Source organism: Lepisma saccharinum, chromosome 5 (genome assembly GCF_977018435.1).
Source record: "Lepisma saccharinum chromosome 5, izLepSacc3.1, whole genome shotgun sequence".
NCBI lineage: Eukaryota > Metazoa > Arthropoda > Insecta > Zygentoma > Lepismatidae > Lepisma > Lepisma saccharinum.
The window spans coordinates 69,228,842-69,248,224 of NC_139233.1; the positions used below are offsets into that span (position 1 = coordinate 69,228,842).

The window sequence follows — 19,383 nt, forward strand, 5'->3', positions numbered from 1 at the left end:
GCCATGGTATCTGAAATGCCATAAGATTTTTCACTTTACACGGTAGCATTTTGGTCGTGGCACAAATGTTAAGAGAAATGCTAAGGAAAATGCTATCGTGAAAAGCGGGCATAAAAAATTACAGTTTTTGAGTAACTGATCCACCTCTGAGAGTTTCTTACAGAGGAAGTGGGTCTGTCATCGGCACATACTCTGGTTTAGTCTTTACCGTTTACCCCTTTCGGTACACAATGATGAGGTGCTAGGTGAGACCCAGAGCTGCATTGGTGGGCAAAGTAGTTTGGGAGAGAAACTGTAAAATCAAGACTAGAACGAGACCAGGTCCTTTGAGATTGGACATTTCCACTTCCACATAAAAACGTTTTAAATCAATTTAGTTTACGGATAATGACACAAACATATGTGCAAAATATCTCGGCGATATATGTTTTGGTTCTCGAGAAACACGCCTTCAAACACCGCTGAAAATCACCTCCTATGTCACTGATTTGAAGACGTCCTCTGCACAGACTAGAGGTCCTCTAACGTCATCACTTAGATATGCGTGCAGGCAGGGCTTCTGCTCGTCCCGTCAACTTAGCATGAGCCGAGAAAGCGACAAGCGTCACTTGTTACTATGTAAAACAAGTATCTTGTAACTTCCAGTGCAAAAATGCATGCTCCATTTCTTGGAGATGAATGATGTCCTAAAAGTATAGCAATATTTACTATAATTCAGCCACTCGGTAGAGGGTTTTCCCATAAGGATGACAAAGCAAAACTTGTAACAGTCAATGGCTGAACACGTGAACAGCCTTGTTCATTGCGAATACATAGGTTGGTTCTGACTGGCAAGAACTTATTGTTACTGGAATGCCTTTTCTGTAATTACAATTATTTTCGTCATAATATTTTCTTCGCAAATTTTAATAATAACAACAATACGTTTAGAACACTCTGGTTTATACGCCAATTTCTGCAGTATAAAAGGTGACGGTATAAAAAGGTAAAGGGAGTTTTTAAATTTCCTGCAGTAAAGGACAGTTTTCTTCAGTTAATATATACACGTATATATATATATATATATATATATATATATATATATATATATATATACACACACACACACACACACACACACACACACACACACACACACACACACACACACACACACACACACACACAGGGTGACTGGTAATTAGATGTATTCCCTGAAAGGGGTTAAAGTAGAGACAATTTGCAATAAATTTGACCATATGATACCCCGTCCGAAAATTAGTAGTTTTCGAGATAATCGAATTTCAATTGTTTTTTTAAAAAATGACAATTTTCCACATAAAAAGATGAATTGAGAAAACACTGCTCATTGTATGGAACTTATTTCAGAGTTTTCTGATAGCTAACAAATAAGTGGTTCGTTGAAAAAAAAGTTTTTCCCAAATAACAATCACGTGTAAGTACCGGGTGGGTCTAAACTTACAAGTGATGATAAAAAAATGCACTCTTAGTTTACTTGGCAACGTATTAATAACAAAAATGGTATGACACGAAGCGTACAAATTACTTAAATTACTTCCTTGTGGCATCTGCTATCCAACAAGCTACAAATGTTGCTAACATTCACATTTGTGTACAAGAAATAATACTTCATTCATCTTCATGTGAATGGAATCAATGAACAATACAATTAAAGAACATTACACGTCTTGATCAAAGTGGGCACCTCCGTTACGAATGCAGGCATGCAGGGTTTTACGGAGATTTGGTCTCATAACTCGTGATGTGATGGTGTCCTTGATGTGTTGACCAGCTGTTCAGATCCTCTCCCTGAGCTCTTCTTGCGAGTTTACCGGTGTCTTGTCATGTGGCTCCAAATGTAAAAGTCGCAAGGCTTCAAATCGGGGGATCGAGCCGGCTAGGGAATCGGGCCGCCTCGGCCAATCCATTTCTTTGGGTAATTTTCATCCAGCCAATGTCGAACGCCCAAGCAGAAGTATGGATGGGCGTAATCAACAATCATTTGATCGAGCAATTTTCCTGCCCCAAATCTTAAATGGCATGACTTATGAACATTTTTTGAGGAACAGGATGGCAATGTTGTTGGAGGATGTGCCTCTAGCTACAAGACGTGACATGATTTATAAGCATGATGACTGCTCAGCTCGAAAACTACTAATTTTCGGACGGGGTATCATATGGTCAAATTTATTGCAAATTGTCTCTCCTTTAACCCCTTTCAGGGAATACATCTAATTTCCAGTCACCCTGTATATATATATATATATATCAAATTTTTGTATTTATTCTACATTTACGTCGCATTTCCATCACTTTGTTTAACCGCAACGATGAGAACGTATGGTTAATTTAGTATGTATCTTCTCTAACATTACATTTCTTCCCACTTTTGGCTAATCGCGACAATGAAGATGAATGACTACAAGCAGTATTCAAAGTCGGGGTTCAGGAGACCCCCCCCCACACACACACACTACACTACCACTACCGCCAACCAGCACAATCGAAGTATCGCCCAACCTTCCACGATACGAGACGAACTTTTTGGTCTGTCCCATCTCATTACGAAAACATTCACTTGTCCCGTCTCATTTTATGAGATGACTGCTGCACATGTTCGCTCACCGTGAGCTACCCCCAGTAAACTGGATGCTCGAAGCAGACGAGAAACGAGGTCTCTCTAAGCAGTGACGTATTAATATGGCGGGGCGTGTTTTCAGCGCAACGCTAGCCTCGCAACTTTGGAAGTCTCGTTTTTGCCTTAAACTGAACGCAGAGAAACGCGACAACTTGCAGGGGTAATTTTTCCAGGGTGTAGTTTTTAAAATTGTTGTAAAAAAAATTGAGTGGAAATGTCCATTGCAGAGGCGAGATCGAAAACGAGACAGATCTCTATAAAATCGAGACCACACCACGACTTTGGAATGATATTTTAGGCCTACTTTACAATGCGACCTCATCAGACGTACAGAGTAGATATCTACATGATTATTTGTAGATAAGTCATATACAGCGTTATTAAAACAGAATGGTACAAAAGTAATGTTAACTTATTTTTAAGCGAAAAGAGATACAAAAGCAATGCTGGTGGGAAAGAAGAAAGGAAGGTTGTAAATTTATAGCCTGTGGTTGTAGTTGACGTAAAATCCGCTAGAGGTGCTACTTGTTGTTGATAGCTAAAATGACAACAACGAAGGTAGAACAAGCATATTGCGTAATGGAATTTGCATGAACATGGACAGTTGTTACAGTTCAGAGACACTTTCGTGCGAAATTCAAGAAACGACCCCCACATAGGCACTGCATTACACGCTGGGTGCAGAAGTTTGAATCAACTGGATGTCTGTGCAGTAGAAAAATTTCCGGTCGACCAGGAACGTCGAGGCAGACAGTGAATAGGATTCGTGCTGCTTTTCAAACGAGTCCCAGAAAATCGACAAACCAAGCAAGTAAAGAACTTAATGTGCCACAACCCACTGTATGGCGTATTCTAAGAAAGCATCTATGCTTTAAACCATACAAATTGCAACTCATGCAGGCGCTGAAAAACGCAGATATGCCAAATCGCCAGACCTTCTGCATTGAAATGCAGAATCTGTTCGAAGAAGAGGATGGATTCGCTGACAGGTTAGTGTTTAGTGATGAAGCGACATTTCATGTTAGCGGGAAAGTGAATCGCCATAACGTTAGGATCTGGTGTACAGAATACCCTCATACCATAGTGCAGCAGGAAAGTGAATGTGTTTTGTGCAATAAGCAGACAGAAAGTGTTGGACCTTTCTTCTTTGCCGAAGCCACGGTTACTGACCAGACCTACCTGGACATGTTATCGGAATGGCTCATGCCACAATTGGAGGAAGATGTATTCCGAATTCCATCTTTCAACAGGATGGTGCTCCTTCCCACTTCCACAACCTTGTTCGTGCATACCTCAATGCCACCAGACTAGGTCGTTGGATTGGCCGTAGCGGGAATCAAGATTTGGCAATGCTGACCTGGCCTCCAGGATCCCCAGATCTTACTCCATGCGAATTATTTTTATGGGGGTTGTGAAAGACACTGTGTACGTTCCTCCATTACCACAGGACCTGGATAATTGAAAGCAGCACATCTCTCATGCAGTGGAGCTGATAACCGATGATATGTTGGAACGCGTCTGGCAAGAAATGGATTATCGTTTTGACATCTGCCGTGTTACCCAGGGTGCTCATATCCAACATTTATAATTGCCCAGGTAAATTTACAACCTTCCTCTCTTCCTTCCCACCAGAATTGCTTTTGTATCTCTTTTCACTTAACTTTACTTTTGTACCAGTCTTTTTGATTAACCCTGTATATCTTGTTCAAGGTAATTACAAAGAAAACACGGGTAAACTAGGTTTTTGCTTATCATTGTTTTTTTTATGATTTCTCATAATTTCGACTTGGTGAAACGAATCAAGTATTACTTTTGTCGCAGTCTCAAAATTTTCGGAGATATCACAATTGTCTTGCATTCACGTGTTTTGGCGTCGTGTTTGTAAAATGTACAATGTCATTAGCACCTCTCCGGTACTGATATAACTGCAAAAATGTCCATATATTTGAAGCGAAATGTACTAAATGGCAGTTCAGTTGTTATGTGTAAATATTTGCTCACTTGTGATAGATACTCAATTGGTGTAGGTTAATTTTCTCATCAATCCTGACTTGTTCGCGAATGTAAATTGATTCGCTTTCAGTTTGTGACACTTTAACAATAGTCCTATAATTATAGACAAATTTGGGCTATTAGTCTACATGATCAGGTGATGGCTTTTCCCAAAGAAGAAAAACAAACACTTTTAAATATGGATTGTTCCTAACTGCATGAATACTTTGTTTCATTGTGTTTCTTTGGATATTCATAAAGACACTTCTATGTAACATCGTTGTATTTTTCATATTTTTGTATCATTACGTGTATTACGCCTAATATCATTTCATTATCATGACAAGTAAACGAAAGTACTGAATTACTGACAGTTAAATTGCTTTTGTATGTCATCATAGTGTATCATTACTCATTAATTTATTGTCTTTGCATGTGAATCTCACTCATGTAATTAATAATGATACATTGTCTCATTATATATATTTTTTGTTGCATCAGAAACTTCACAATCCTTCTAGCAAGTTCAGTAGAAAGAGTTACATTAAATTGAAAGAATATACCATTGTTGGAAATAATTTCTCGCATTATGTTTCAAATAGGCTATACCATCTTCATGAAACATAAAATGCATGACCATCCAATTTGTTTCAGCAAATAGACCGGCATATCAACAGGCCCGAAGTATAAAAAAAACATGCAATATAAGCACAAAGTTGATTAATATCTGAACATCAGTAAAATCCATTTAATGGCAATTGTGAGTCCGAGCTGTATGGTTGCATATTCTCAGGATGGAATTCCTTTTTTTCGAGGGCTCGTATCGTTGAAACGAACCGATACACAGAGAAGTTGAAAGAGATAAAAACAAAATCAAAGAAGAGAAAAGGAGAGAAGAGAAGTAAAGGAAGATATAGAGACGCAGAGGAAGAAAGAATGAGACAAAACGAGATAGAAATAGAAAGAAAGAAAAAAATAGAAACCATGACTACCGAAGCAGAATCACTTGATAATATTTTGTTCACCCTTGAACCCACGGGAACAAAATTTTCCGACAATGCAGGAAACGGAGAAAATGACCAAACTTTTAAAAAATTACAATAATTCTTACCTTCATGTTGCACGTGGAAATGTGTAGTCACCGTCATTTTGTATACACGGGCTTCCTGAAAACAACACGTTAATCTATCTTGAATATATTCTGACGCACATCTGGTCACTTTCTGCTTGGACACTATCTACACGATAACTTGCGATAGCACTAAAAAGTAAGATACCAACGTACTCTGCGGTTTTCTTCCATGTTCTAAGTGCGTATTGCGATCAAATCCGGAAAGGTGCTAATCACATTGTACATTTTACAAACACGACGCCGAAACACGTGAATGCACAATGCAAGACAAGCGTCACAAGCGATCAAAAGTGCACGTCAGCCAATCAGATGACGTGAAGCTTGGCCTCATTAGAATATGAACGAAGTCAACTATGCTTTCCTGTTCACACGATAGCCGAAATTCAACAGACGGAGGATGTGGGGAAACGACGAACGCGTTTCACCAATTTATGATCAGAAAGATAAGGTGTTAGGTAGATATGTGGTTTCAAAACACCTTTTTAATGACTTTTTGCTCGCTGTTATAAAACACGTGCCTCCACCCAGAGGCAAAGTGTGTGGTTGAATCTTATCTTCAGTTTCTAAAACTGTTCTTTACTCGGCAGAAAACTGATAAATTGCAGGTAGACTGTAGAGCCAAGCAACAATGCAAATACTAAATCTTAAAATCTATGTACTCTTCTGTTTCGTTGGCAGAGTATAGTTGAAGTAAAATGTGTTTGAAACTTCGCGGAAGCATAATTTTGAATGCTTATTCGATTGACTTTATTCTTGTGCGAGGTTCGGCAAATGCTAATCTACCACCTGCCTCACATAAACATTATAATACCCTATATGAATGAAATATAAATATATTGCTAATATAGCCACTAAAGAAAGAAATGACAATCGAAAACCTTATGTCTCCTTCATTCTGCATACTGTCCTTGACAGACATTCTAGGTTCCTGTATCCTACATAGGAATGGAAAGACAAAACCGTTCAATGTGAATTGTAGATATATTTTGTGAAGACCACACAAATAGTTTTTTTGTGGCAAATTAAAGAAAAGTATTATGAATCACCATAATTCATTAAGACAAATATATCCTACATTTACGCATCTTGGTGGAACTACATAAGCGTGAAGCGCGTTGCCCACATTGTGGAAGGTCAGGCAAAACCTTATCAGTTATTGTGGATGCCTGAAAAGAAGTTGTTACTTCTTACATCATGCTCCTGTGTTGGATTTCTCTCCCCCCTGCACCCCTCCGCTTCATCTTGAACGGGGGAAATCTCTGAGGATGGAACGGTTACTGAATAACAGGCTGTCTAATAAATCGCATGATTGATTGATTGAATAATTCATGATTTATATTTCTTTTCTTGTTGGTTTTCGTTACATAATGCTCTCGGACAGAATGAATGAAAAATAAAAATAAAAGAACTAAAAGTTTTTCATCAATAAGAAAATATGACATTGTTATTATATATCGTATTACAAGAGTCAAATGAAAACCTTAAAAGTTTAATAAAAATTGTGGGGCAGACTACATACAGCTCAAATTTACATGAGGTATCAACTGTTATTTAGAAAACGACTTCAAGGCTGCAACACTAATCAAGTAAGCTTCAAATTGCCATTTTTGTTATTTTAAAGATGGCGCCTTCTATACACACTTGCACCAGTGAAGAAGAAGGCCCTCCGTCAGCCTAAAACTTACAGAAATTTCTCGGCAAATGCAAATTCAATATATCTGTGCATGCTTACCATACCAGCAAGTTTACTGATGGAGGAGGAAGCTCGACAATGGCCTCAGTTTGCAGGCAGATGGGTGGAAAAATCCTTCGCAGTGTCTCGTAAGTGACAACAACTTAAGTAAGTAAGTAACAACTTACTCTTCTTAAGGGATACAGGCACTAACTCAAAGTTAAAAATATATGTAGATCAACAATAGGTCTGTACTAAAATGCAGCAAACTTGTTCAACCCTACATACAGAAATATACTAGATAAAAAACAAATTAAGGTTTTAATTTCATCTCCCTTGTATTTTGGAAAGAATTTAACCTCCATAACTCTTCACAAAGTATTTTGTACTCTGCGATATGATATGAAAGTGTTTGTATTTGAACGGTTATCGTCTTTCTATTATCGTGCTGTTATTCTATTTTCTTTCATACATATCCAACCTGCACTCAGCAACCCTGAAATGAAGCCTAACTAACCAACCAAACGCCTAGAGTGTAAGTTGGGTTGCCTAGTATAAAATGGCGTTGTCCTGAAACAATTGGTGAACGCTGTACAAATATTTTTTTCCTCCAGAGGAGCAGTTTCGTGAGGGCGATAAGAAATTATTGCAGGGCAAGAATACGAAGTTTTGTGACTGCGCCATCTGTGATTTACCATCAAGATGTGCATTATTTGGCACTTAATGGATTTAACGATTTTACGGGCGAGGTGAAAACTGAAAAAGTTACATTTTAGCAATAAATGATCTTAGATAGCAACACTTGCAGTCCAAAATTGTGTCAGAAGGTGCAGGCAACACGTGTCCAAATGCTGACCGCACAATTGAAAAAAGAGCATTTAGTTGTAGTTTTGGATAATGGATGCCATCTTGGACTAAAATGCAAATTTGAGTGACTCCAGATCTAAAAGTAAACTCTTACGTGAAACTTCATAATTTTTATGGTATTGAGTCTTCCTTAAAATTGAGGGTTAGGCATGCATTATTCAAAATTGTTCATATCTCTCCAACATTCGCCTACTGACGTCAAGGTCAATCTCGAGATTAATTCTGAACTGATACGGGTTGGTTATCACGAAAAGGTCTGTCGGTTGTAGGATGCAGAGCGAGGCATAATGGAGCAAACGAAGTTAAATATTCCCAAATATGAACTTAAAGAAAGACTTACGTGTAAAATGGATATCCAGAAATCTTCCTAGTTATAAAAAAAGACAGGTAGAGCCTTCGGGTGTATAATATGAATACCACATTCAACTCTGTATGGAAAATTTGTAACAGCTGGTGTAATCTGTTTTCTCACTTATACACTCGCGACATCTATGTAGGTCTATCCAAATGACTGACGAGAATAGCGCAATGTGATAATTATTTTGCAATCAAAACAAATGAATGAATCCTGTTTCAAAGTTTCCTTCGAAGTCCTCGAACGGACAAGTTTAACTTATTGCTCTACGATTTTACAATTTTGTTTCGAGTCAACTTTTTACACAGGCTAATCCGAGTCAATATGTAGACATAACGGGCATCAATCTGAGAAGTCTCTAGATCGGTGATTCCCCGAGTGTGCGCATTGATATGTTTCAATATTTTCATTGAAATGATACTTACTTGTTAGTCTACAGGTGCCAATGATATGAATGTTCAAAATATGTGCTTATTTAGCACTTTTTACACTTAAAATGTTTGTGAATTTGAAATATGTGTTAATTGAACTTAAGGCAAGCAAAGTAACCACACTAACTGGGTTTTGTAAGTGTTAGACAGGCCTACATTCTGACTTGGGTGCCGAGGATAAATCTTGAAGCACTAAGGGCGCCGTGAAACGAAAAAGTTTGGGAACCCCTGGCCTAGATTACAAGGCAACGGGACAAACCATCAGTCAGTCCTTCGTTAGTGTAATGGGGCTATTTGCGCCCGTCACACAATGCGGGGATAATACCTTTAACAAAATTAAAATGGTGGACAGGGCTCTTAAACAAAAATAAAGTTCCCACGCTCTAAACATTCATTCAAGAGGAGTTACTACAGATGCCAACTGAAAACAAAACATAAATCTGACAACAAGATCTTTATAACTATACTATGTGTTATGGGCACAAATCCATAACATTCTGATTCTACAGAGCATTCCCTGACATTCGCTACGAGACTCGGCGGCAAGCGGCCCGGCATCAGAGATTATCTTTCCCGGTGAACGGGGTCCGCGACAGTTGCACGCTACATTCTGTTTTTTTTTTTCGCTCTCCCTGCCTTCGCTCTCTTTCCCTTTCTGTTGACGTTGCAGACTGACACCATTATAATCCTCCCTCGGAAGTTGTGTTGGGTCGTGTCCGTGTGTTGAAGATTGTGGCTTAATATGGCACCACGAAAGTTTACATTACAACAGTGGCGTGCGGTGCTAAATCAGGCAGGGGAACAGGTGGTCTGCACTTGCCCCCCCTCCCATACCTGTCGTAATATAATACAGTAGACCAAGTAAAATTCAACCCTTACTGAAATGAACCAAATAAATATACGATACATATTTTACAAATTGTCAGAAGTGACATACATGAAGCACGTTAAAATTATGACAATAACATTGTTATAGCAAATATGATATAATGTAAAGAAAACATTTAAAACAAAATTGTTGATGCACAACAAAGAAAAGAAATAATGAAAGCAATTTATGAGTGATCAGAGGAAATAAATGTTTGGTCGAAACCTGTTTCATCTCTCTATTTGTAGATTACGTTGGCATTTTTTTGCAGAGTTGAGTATTCTTGTAATTCAAACGTCCTCAATGAAATAATTACAATCAGATGGCCGAGTTTTTTCATGACGTCCGCTGGATTTGTAGAAATTGTGACAAAACCCGAACTGTTCCAAACTCCCTTCTCGGGAACAAACAAGGACAACAATAATTTGCCGCTGGAAGAGTATCCAGTTAATCATTTTACAGAGTTGTAGTAACTTACTTGAAAATGCCTTGTGTATGATTTCGTTTTAGCCTTTAATCCAGTTAGGATAGGTATTGGTTTGCTGTCTTTTCTGTAAAGTTCAATGAACTAAAAGCTTTCATCTTCGTCTTCAGCCAGTCGATCATACAACATTCGCAACCCTACGCTCGCAACATTCGTTTTCGTATCCTGACGCAGTCTTCGGGCTGGTGGAACAGGTTGACGCGAGCTGCTCCCTCGGAAGCTATTTCGCAGCGTTTAGCCAAGGCATTTAGCAGACGCTTAGACTGTAGAAGATTTTTCCAGTTCGTTATGAATGACAGACGCAATTTTGCAATGAAATTAGGAAACTATGGACTTACTACACTCAAAACTATCACTACAACGCAATTAAACTTTAGCACATAGTAAAAATTCGAAGGAAAAGGAATTCGCTATGTCTCTCGCAGGGAGCAGCTAGAGAGTTCAGCTTCCGTGGTGAGGATCGTTTACATTCGCGCGTGGTCGGAAATACTCAGCATCAGGCCGTAGAGGGTGGAACGACGAGCGTAGGTGAAGTATAAAAAATCGTCCAGTCACGGTGAAAGTTTTTCTTCGGCGTTAATTTTGGAAATGTTGATTTCGGGAGAAAGAAGTGTTCTCATTATGTTAATATAGATAATTTAAATAGCTTCAATAGGCGATAAGTAGGAGGGAACAGCCTGTTCCCTCTGTTCCATGGAGGGACCGCCACTGCATTACAACAAAGGATTTATCTTGTCGAGTGTTACTTCGGAAAGAGGAATTATGGAGAAGTGCGACGACGTTTTGCAACGAAATTTCCTGGTGTTCCCGTTCCACATAGGACCACTATATTAAACCTCGTAAAATCTAAAGAATAAAGTATACAAAGACAATCAGCACACCATCCGCGAGTTAAAAGAGAGTTTTGTACGAGAAATCGGGAGAATTACAGTAGACGGACTTGCACGTGTTAATGCCAATTTCCTTCGGAGATGCCAGAAATGTGTTGCAGCAGAGGGACATCATTTTCTACACCTTCTGTAGTCAAGGTTAGTACACAATATGAAAACTGTAATTTTAATAGCCGACTCTAGCGACTGTCGCGGACCCCGTTCACTGGGAAAGACAAGCTCTGACGCCGGACCGCTTGCCGCCGAGTCTCGTAGCGAATGTCAGGGAATGCAGATAGCCTTTTGTTCGCATGACACCAAGGCCGCCAGTAGAAGGGATTGGGGGGCGGTAGTGGTCAAAGTGGGGGAACTGGGTGATACTATCACGCTCCCCCAGTTAAGACAATTTTCATAAAACGCATCCCACTAGGATAATTTGCATAGTCATCCCCCCCCCCCACTGCATTTTCTTCATGTTGATCCATGCAGCGATTCCTTACTTTCCCCAAACTTATTTTCCCAGATATCTCGGGGGGTGGAAGTACCCTTGTGCTTGGATGGATCAACATGGAGAAAATGCAGTACGTGCAAATTACACTAGTGGGAAATGTTTTATGATAATTTTCTTACCTGGGGCATAAGTATCACCCCTTTGTGCATGTCCTATGCCCTGAAGTTATAATGAGCTTAAAACGATAATTGCGGGAAAACAGAAAACCGATTTCAGGGCATGGATAATAATAGATGTGTTTTCACAGTTGTTGCGAACTTGCTACAGCTTCCGATAAGGAACTTCACAGAGATTGCCCTCCGTAAGGAGTCGAAGATGATTTATTCCGAATTTCCTTCAGGAGTTTGCTTAATTCTGAAACCACCTCAATACCTTTCATTACTGCATTGGCAAAGTTTCTTCTCGTTGATATCCCTCCACTAGCGTCCCGTAAAAATGTCACTACAGCAGAACAATCTTTCTCCAAATTGAAACTACCTCCGGAGTAGTATAACCACAGTCACCACAGACAAATTATATCAATTTGTCTCTGGTATAACTGACTCATTATTCGCAGTGTTGAATTTGAAAGAGCAAGATCTAATGATGTTAGTGAAGGAATAGCGTCAATCGCAAGTCAGACGAGAGACATAAAGAAGAGGGCGTGGAATAGTTTTTCTCCTTTTGAGTACCAAGTGTTAAAGGAATAAAATTGTATTCTATCATAAATTCATAGGTACAGGCTCGACTTGTACATGTAAGCAACCTACCATTCAAGTAATTACATACATTTCTAGGAAGAAATTTTGTTGCTGTCTGTACATGAGGAGAATTTGTTTCTTGCGGGAGGGCTCTTGAAGATTTTGTTACTGACTTTGGAGCAATGATGTTGGGGAGTTATCTACAGATAAGTGATTTTTTTATTATTGGTTCATATCCACATAGGAGCTGATAAAGGAATATAAATAAACTAGCAACTGATATGTCTTTCAGTGAACCGATATACATAGGTTGTTGGTCAGTTACAGGTAAATGGTCTTGTAATTCGACTCTTTGACGCGACGACGAATATATATATATATTCAGCCTATTCAGTTTACGTGAATTCAACACATAATAATAATAAGCTACAATGAAAAATAATAATAACTAGGTTGTAAAATAAGCTAGATGCAAATAAAATACATAGACTACACAATTGCAGCTACCATAGTTCTCACTTTTTCAATACTTCGCGAAATACAAAGAGGCACATAAATTATTTCTTAATATGCACGTTAATTGGAATAACATATGCAGATTTGTCTGCTGCATACATGCATGATGTGCTTTTTGTGGTCGAAATGTTCCGATACATTTCATAAGTTGACTAGTGTATAGTGACGCTAAGCAACAAATATGAAAATCATGTGAAGTTGATCATTGTGGTACCATTACATAATTATGATTGTGTGTACGTACATAGCTGGTATTTATGTACTTGTTTGCCTCTATTTCTCTCGATATCCTACTTATCGGTTAGTTTTGAAAATTTTGATTCTAAGCTAGGCTCGTTCTTCATAGAAAATGTGCGCATTTTTCAAAAGTAGGACGCTTTCTGTTTACAGCCCATATTACAGACACATACCACCAGATGTCCTCTCATTTCCAAGAAAGGACGATCTAGCAGTTCAAAGGCCATTGACGTCATTCTCCCGATGCAAACGGGAAAAATGTTTTCTCGGAAGAACAGTATGTGAAACACGAACATTCTATTAGTTACGAACACAAAACGTGCTCCTTCCTACGCAGGTTTTAAATTTTATGAATTCTCAAGTAGGGTCCTAGGTACGGTAGAACGATAGATATATATTTGTACATTGTTGTCCAAAACACAAAACGGCATTTCAGAATGATTGAGTGTATGTAGCATGAGACAGAGTCAGATCTACTCACAACTGACAAACAACCGTCGTGCACGCTTTATGTGTGTTTCAAAATGCATTTTCTCGTTTAAACATGTGATATTATCATCAACATCATCACCACATTTTAATAAGGTGTGGAGTACGTATAGAAGTTCAAAATATAAAAAAACCGATTGGGGTGTGTCTTTCTAATCAACTTTGAACATTGTACACTTGGTCACAAAATTGCTCCAAATACTCACTTGACCAGGTATGTGCATTGCTTGCTCTTTATCTTCACAATAAAACCACTTTTATCTTCCTAGATTCGTTCGTTCCCAGACTTTTTGCATTTGAGAACACCGTCCCTAAAAATCGGAGAAATTTTATTTTTATCCGAAGTCCGTGTAAGGAGTTTCATAAAAACATGATCCACAACCGATCATCAAAATCCGAGAGGTGAAAGTGTCGGTCAATGCCTGCTTGATTTGACGTGGCGTAGTCATCTTAGAAATTGCACTGAACCAATACGAAATCTTTTATAAAATCTACGAGAAAATTGTACTACTACATAGTATTACATAACCACTGTAGATTATGTAAAATAAATTCTGTTCCTTGAGTTAAAAATGAAACATACAAGCAGATTCTTACGAAGGGGGGCTGATAAGTTCTCGGCCTGACCCCCTTCCGCACATGTCATCCTGAAATCATTCATTGCATTTGAAACATTGATCTTTTGGAAGTTTAAGTGCCAGCTAGGATGATCGTATCACTAACGTTTTTTTTCTTTACAGGGCATTGATTGATTGAACCATGGCGCAGCCAAATGTGGAATTTACCAAGGAGGAGTTGCGAGGTGACATGAAGTTCTTTTTCCTGCAACAGAAGTCGCCGAAGGAAATCCATGGTTGCATGCTAGACACATTGGGTGTACATTGTCCTTCATACTCCACTGTGAAGAAATGGTGCTCAAACTTTAAGCGTGGTGATTTTTCTACAGAAGATGGTGTGGGAGGCCAGTGTCAGTGTCAACTCTGGAAAAAAGTGGATCAGGTTCATGACCTGATTTTGAATAACAGACGAATTTCACTTCAAGCGATAGCCGAGACCTTGCACATATCCAAAGAATGTGTCTGGTCAATAATAATCCACAGTTGGACATGCATAAGCTTTCCGCGAAATGGGTGCCCAAACGTTTGAACGCCGATGAGAAACGCAAACGTGTGACATCTTCTCAGGTGATTTTGCGGTATTTTGCGAACTCTAAGGGAACTATAAGGACGATTTTTTTGAATCGGCTCGTTACCCAGGATGAAAGTTGGTTCCACTAATTTGATCCTGAGACCAAACAGCAGTCATGCGAGTGGCGCCACTCAGGATCTCCCAGGCCAAAGAAATTCCAAGCACAGAGGTCCGCATGCAAGGTGCTTGCCTCAATATTCTGGGAATAGGATGGTGCTTTGTTATCAGACTACCTTCCAAATGGACATACCATAGCATCATAGTATTACTGCAGTCTTCTGGCTAAGTTAAAGGACGCTATTAAAGAAAAGCGCCGGGGAAAGTTGAGAAGAGGTGTGTTGTTTCTGCAGGACAATGCTCCCGTTCACAAGGCTGGAAGAACAATGGATTTTCTGAAGGACCTAGGGTTTCAGTGCATTGATCACCCACCTTACTCACCAGACCTTGCGCCCTCTGATTATTATCTCTTCCCTAGACTGAAAAAAGTCCTGATAGCACAGAAATTTAGAAGTGATAACGAGGTTATAGCAGATGTCGAACAGTTTTTTTGCAGACCAGAATAAATCATTTTTTGGAGGGGTTAGAGAAGTTGGAGCAACGAAGTGCCAAATGTGTTGACCTTCGGGGAGAATACGTTGAATAGCCTGAAACTTTCGTGCCTGTAGCTAAAGTCTTTCTGGGTCGGCCGAGAACTTATCAACCCCCCTTCGTAGTTATAAACTTGTAATAGATGCTTCCCCGGGTGACGTATTGTAACGTCATAATCAAGGGTCCCGGGTTCGATACCAGGCGGGGTGGAGGCACAACTGTAGGTACAATGCATATTAATCCATTTATGCATAAATTGGACTTGAAACAAAAAATTAAAGACTCACAAACTTGTAATGCGCGGTAATCCAAAAAATAAACATGCTTTATGATGGATCCGCAAGTGACCTGTCCACTCTTTCAAATTATTGTTCTGAGTTCACTTTTAAGCACAACACAACAGAATGTGGGAATATGATTTACATCGGAAACTTTTTTAAATCAGCCAATCAATCAATCAACAACACTCATACCATACGTTCCTACCGGGAAGAAAGAAAGAGCGTGAAAGAGAAATGTAAACAAGATACACGAAGGGAGACAGCCATAGATAGAATGGAAATCAGACGAGGACAACAAAAATAAGAGGTAGATTGTCCTCAAGAGACAGAACAAAAGGAGTCGGAACTTCGGTGGTTAGTCCGAAAGTCGGCCACCAATCCGACAAGATTTTACGTAAAATTTAACGAGAAAGCAAGACGAAATGGAGTCAAAAATCAAACTATAAAAGCTGGTTTCATTGCAAGAGAAAGTAGTGCAGAACCAATTACGATAGTTGGAACAAGTAAGCAGAATGACAGGTGCAAGAGTTCCTAAAGCAGTGTCCTGCCCAAGGTGGGGTTGGTGGGAGTCACAATTAGAGAGGGTGCGATGTTCAAAATAATGGAAAATGAAACATGCATGTATGCTTTTTAGCTACTACATCGAATACAAATTAATTTTTAGTAGGCTTACATGAAAATATAGCAATGAAACTGAAAATTACTAGTGATGCTTTTCATTTTTCTTGATCTCTTTGACCACGACAACATGTGCAGAGAAGTAAATTTGACTTCGGTTTTAGGTTAGCATACATGGGTTTCCTGTCTGGTATACAATAATAATGCTATTTCTTCAGTACCTATAACATTATACGCTCAGTGTGACGATATGATTTTCAAAGGTAAAGTTAAGTGTTTTCGGTTGATTTAACAAAACACGTTCGGTTCAACTTTCTGGTAACGAATCGAAACTAAACAAACAAAAAAAAAATATACTCAATTTGCTAATTTTGAACAATTCTTTGGCAACCATAAGATGTGTACGATTACTTAGAGAGCATTTAGTACTCATGTAATTTGTTTAACGCCTGTTTAAACAAATGTTTGGTTGCCATAAACTATATTTTGGTTATTCCAAACTTTCTCTATGTGAAGAATTTATGAAAAAGGAGCGCGGAAGAAAATTAAGGAATGCTTGCGCACCCCTTTGCACCCTGCTGGCGACGCCCTTGTCAAACCTACCCCCTTCCCTGGCCCAGTATTCCTAAAAAAAACAAAGAACGTCAAAAGGCAGGAAAATATGGCAAAATTAGAACTGACCTACTAAAAGAAGTGTACGTAACAACCCCCTTTCGAAAATCCTGGGCACGCCAATAACCTAAAGTACCTAGGTAGTAATGATGTGAAAAAGGACGAACCAAGAGGGAGACCTAGAAGAGCATGGTAAGAAGATGTGAATATACTTGTGGAAGTTAAAGGAGAAGATTTGAATTAATAAAGAGTCTAGCACAGGGCAGGGATAAGGTAAATGTATAGTTCCCCGTGCATATAGCACCGTGCCATGTAGGCACATTTAGGTGATGTTGAGGTAGACCTCCACACATTCTCGATCTTGGCCATTTTGGAGGTGATGTGATCAGCACCACGCTGCGACAGCCTTTACCCTAAGCGGGAGGCCTTCTGGAAAGCCTATGCACACCGCAAAATAGAAGAAGACGGACTAAATTTAATAAGTAAGTATTAAGAAAATAAGTCAATTAAACATTTACTTACTTCTAATGTCCGAGAGAGAAGAATTGTGGTAGTATACCACTTGCTCAAATTGTACAGAATTTGTAGGTGATCGCTGCATTTTGATCAAACACTGTTTAGAACAATGGCAATAAAAAAGGCAAAACAATAATGTTGAGTACACTACAATCACACCGTGCACTGCACTTCACGCACAATGTTTACATTGGACGCCATCACAATTTTGATTTCCCATTTTCAACACTGAAAATAATATTACAATCTCAGTTTCGCATCACGAAACATTAACTAGCAATATCAGTAGACTGTGGAAGATTTAAATTGAACCAGACACCATGTCACTACACAAACAACAGTTCCCATTGTACGGAAATCCTCGTCCAAACGTTTTTGGTAACAGTTTCCATGCTTTGTACCAAGGACGTTGTGGTTTAAGATAGCTGCAGCTGTGAACTTTGTCCATCAGAATTTCTCCTAAACTCCGTCGTCCAATAGGAGTGGAGGAAGTGTGTCGTTTGAAGGGAAAAGGGAATATATTACTGCATCAAAGATAGCTTCAAACTGGCACTATAAACATAACAGAGAGGGAATAGTATGCTATAGTCCAATTATGAGTTTTATCTTCTTCCTATTGTGATAAGAGGTTTTACTTTTGATGGCTTCTTGTCAGCTTAAACACAATAATATTTTGGTTTCTTGCTCTCTCTCTGAGAAGACAATCTACATGTTAAGAAGATGTTGCAATTACTATTCAGAAGTTGACGTTATTATTTGAATATAACGAACATGGAAAGAAAATCGGACATTCACGAGCGACAAGTAATACGATAATATGGTTCTGACGTAGGCTAGCTGCAAGAGATAATGTACAGTTGAAAAATATTTGTCTTTGTCAGATCAACCAGTATATCTAGTTTTTGAGACGCAGTTTTACCTGATGTATATATACGATAGACTCAAGAACTCAGAGGTTTGTTTGTTTTAAAAGATAGCACCTTGTTCAGTAATGTGGGTTTCGAGATAAGAAAGGTTATTGGACAATGGACGGTTCTGGTTGAGACTACCATGCTTGAAATTGCATTCGCTAGCAGTCAACACAGGTGCTCAGACGATAAGCGAAGTTATTAATATTGACTAGAAATTGTTCGTTCGTCTCTGCGCATTTAAAAACATATTATTACTTTTGATGAAATCTTATGTACATTTATCTTGAATTTTCAGTCCGGTCACTGATTGTCCAGCTGGCAAGACACGATTAGAAGCTCTACTGGGGCGAGATAAAGAAATATTTGTATGCATGTGGCATAAACAGCCAACAAACATCAGGCATTGAATTGACCAGACTTTGCAAGAAAGATTTAAATCTGAAATTTTGTGGAGTTAATTTAAGGGGTGGCGTGAAACGAGGTCCCTGCCGCTACGGGCCTGAGTGGTCCATCCACAACAGAAAATCTGTCGCCCCCTGAATAACATACTAAAAGTAAAAAACCTCATGTTTCCGCGTCGACCAAATGTGGCTAAAAGATGAGAGGGCAAGGACGAATTAATTAAAGGAGGTCCGGATCCCCCGCCCCGAAGACTTGCCAAGTACTAAAATTAAATAATGAAAATATGCTTTTTTAGCATTTGTTGTACAATCGATTGTTATTAATTTTCTCTCAACTTATTTCAAAGCAAGAATTGTATACCGCTTTGAAGGACAGTACCAAAGATTTATGCTTGCACACTACTATTTATGAAAATATGCATAAAATATTAATCATGAACTTTACTTTCAACCAACTGGATCTAAAAACCTTTTTTTGTTATTAAATAAATATTCAATTCTTCATCTATTTGAAATGAATTTCTTTG

The 19,383-nt window shown here is 38.8% G+C and overlaps 1 protein-coding gene across 3 annotated transcripts in view; it reads right to left on the reverse strand.

Annotated features, from left to right (window-relative positions):
- LOC145987864 (uncharacterized) overlaps window positions 1–17,924 on the reverse strand; it is a 92,801-nt gene extending 74,877 nt beyond the window's left edge. Inside the window, exon 1 of one of the 3 annotated variants that reach the window (XM_083122624.1) lies at window positions 17,551–17,924. In XM_083122624.1, the coding sequence (XP_082978750.1) occupies window positions 17,551–17,629 (79 nt within the window). In that variant the 5' untranslated portion in view covers window positions 17,630–17,924. Of the gene's footprint in view, window positions 1–5,741; window positions 6,121–8,641; window positions 8,709–17,550 lie in introns of those variants that run through there. The other 2 variants (XM_083122627.1, XM_083122625.1) reach the window with 2 other exon arrangements.
- Between the last annotated feature and the right edge of the window lie 1,459 nt (window positions 17,925–19,383).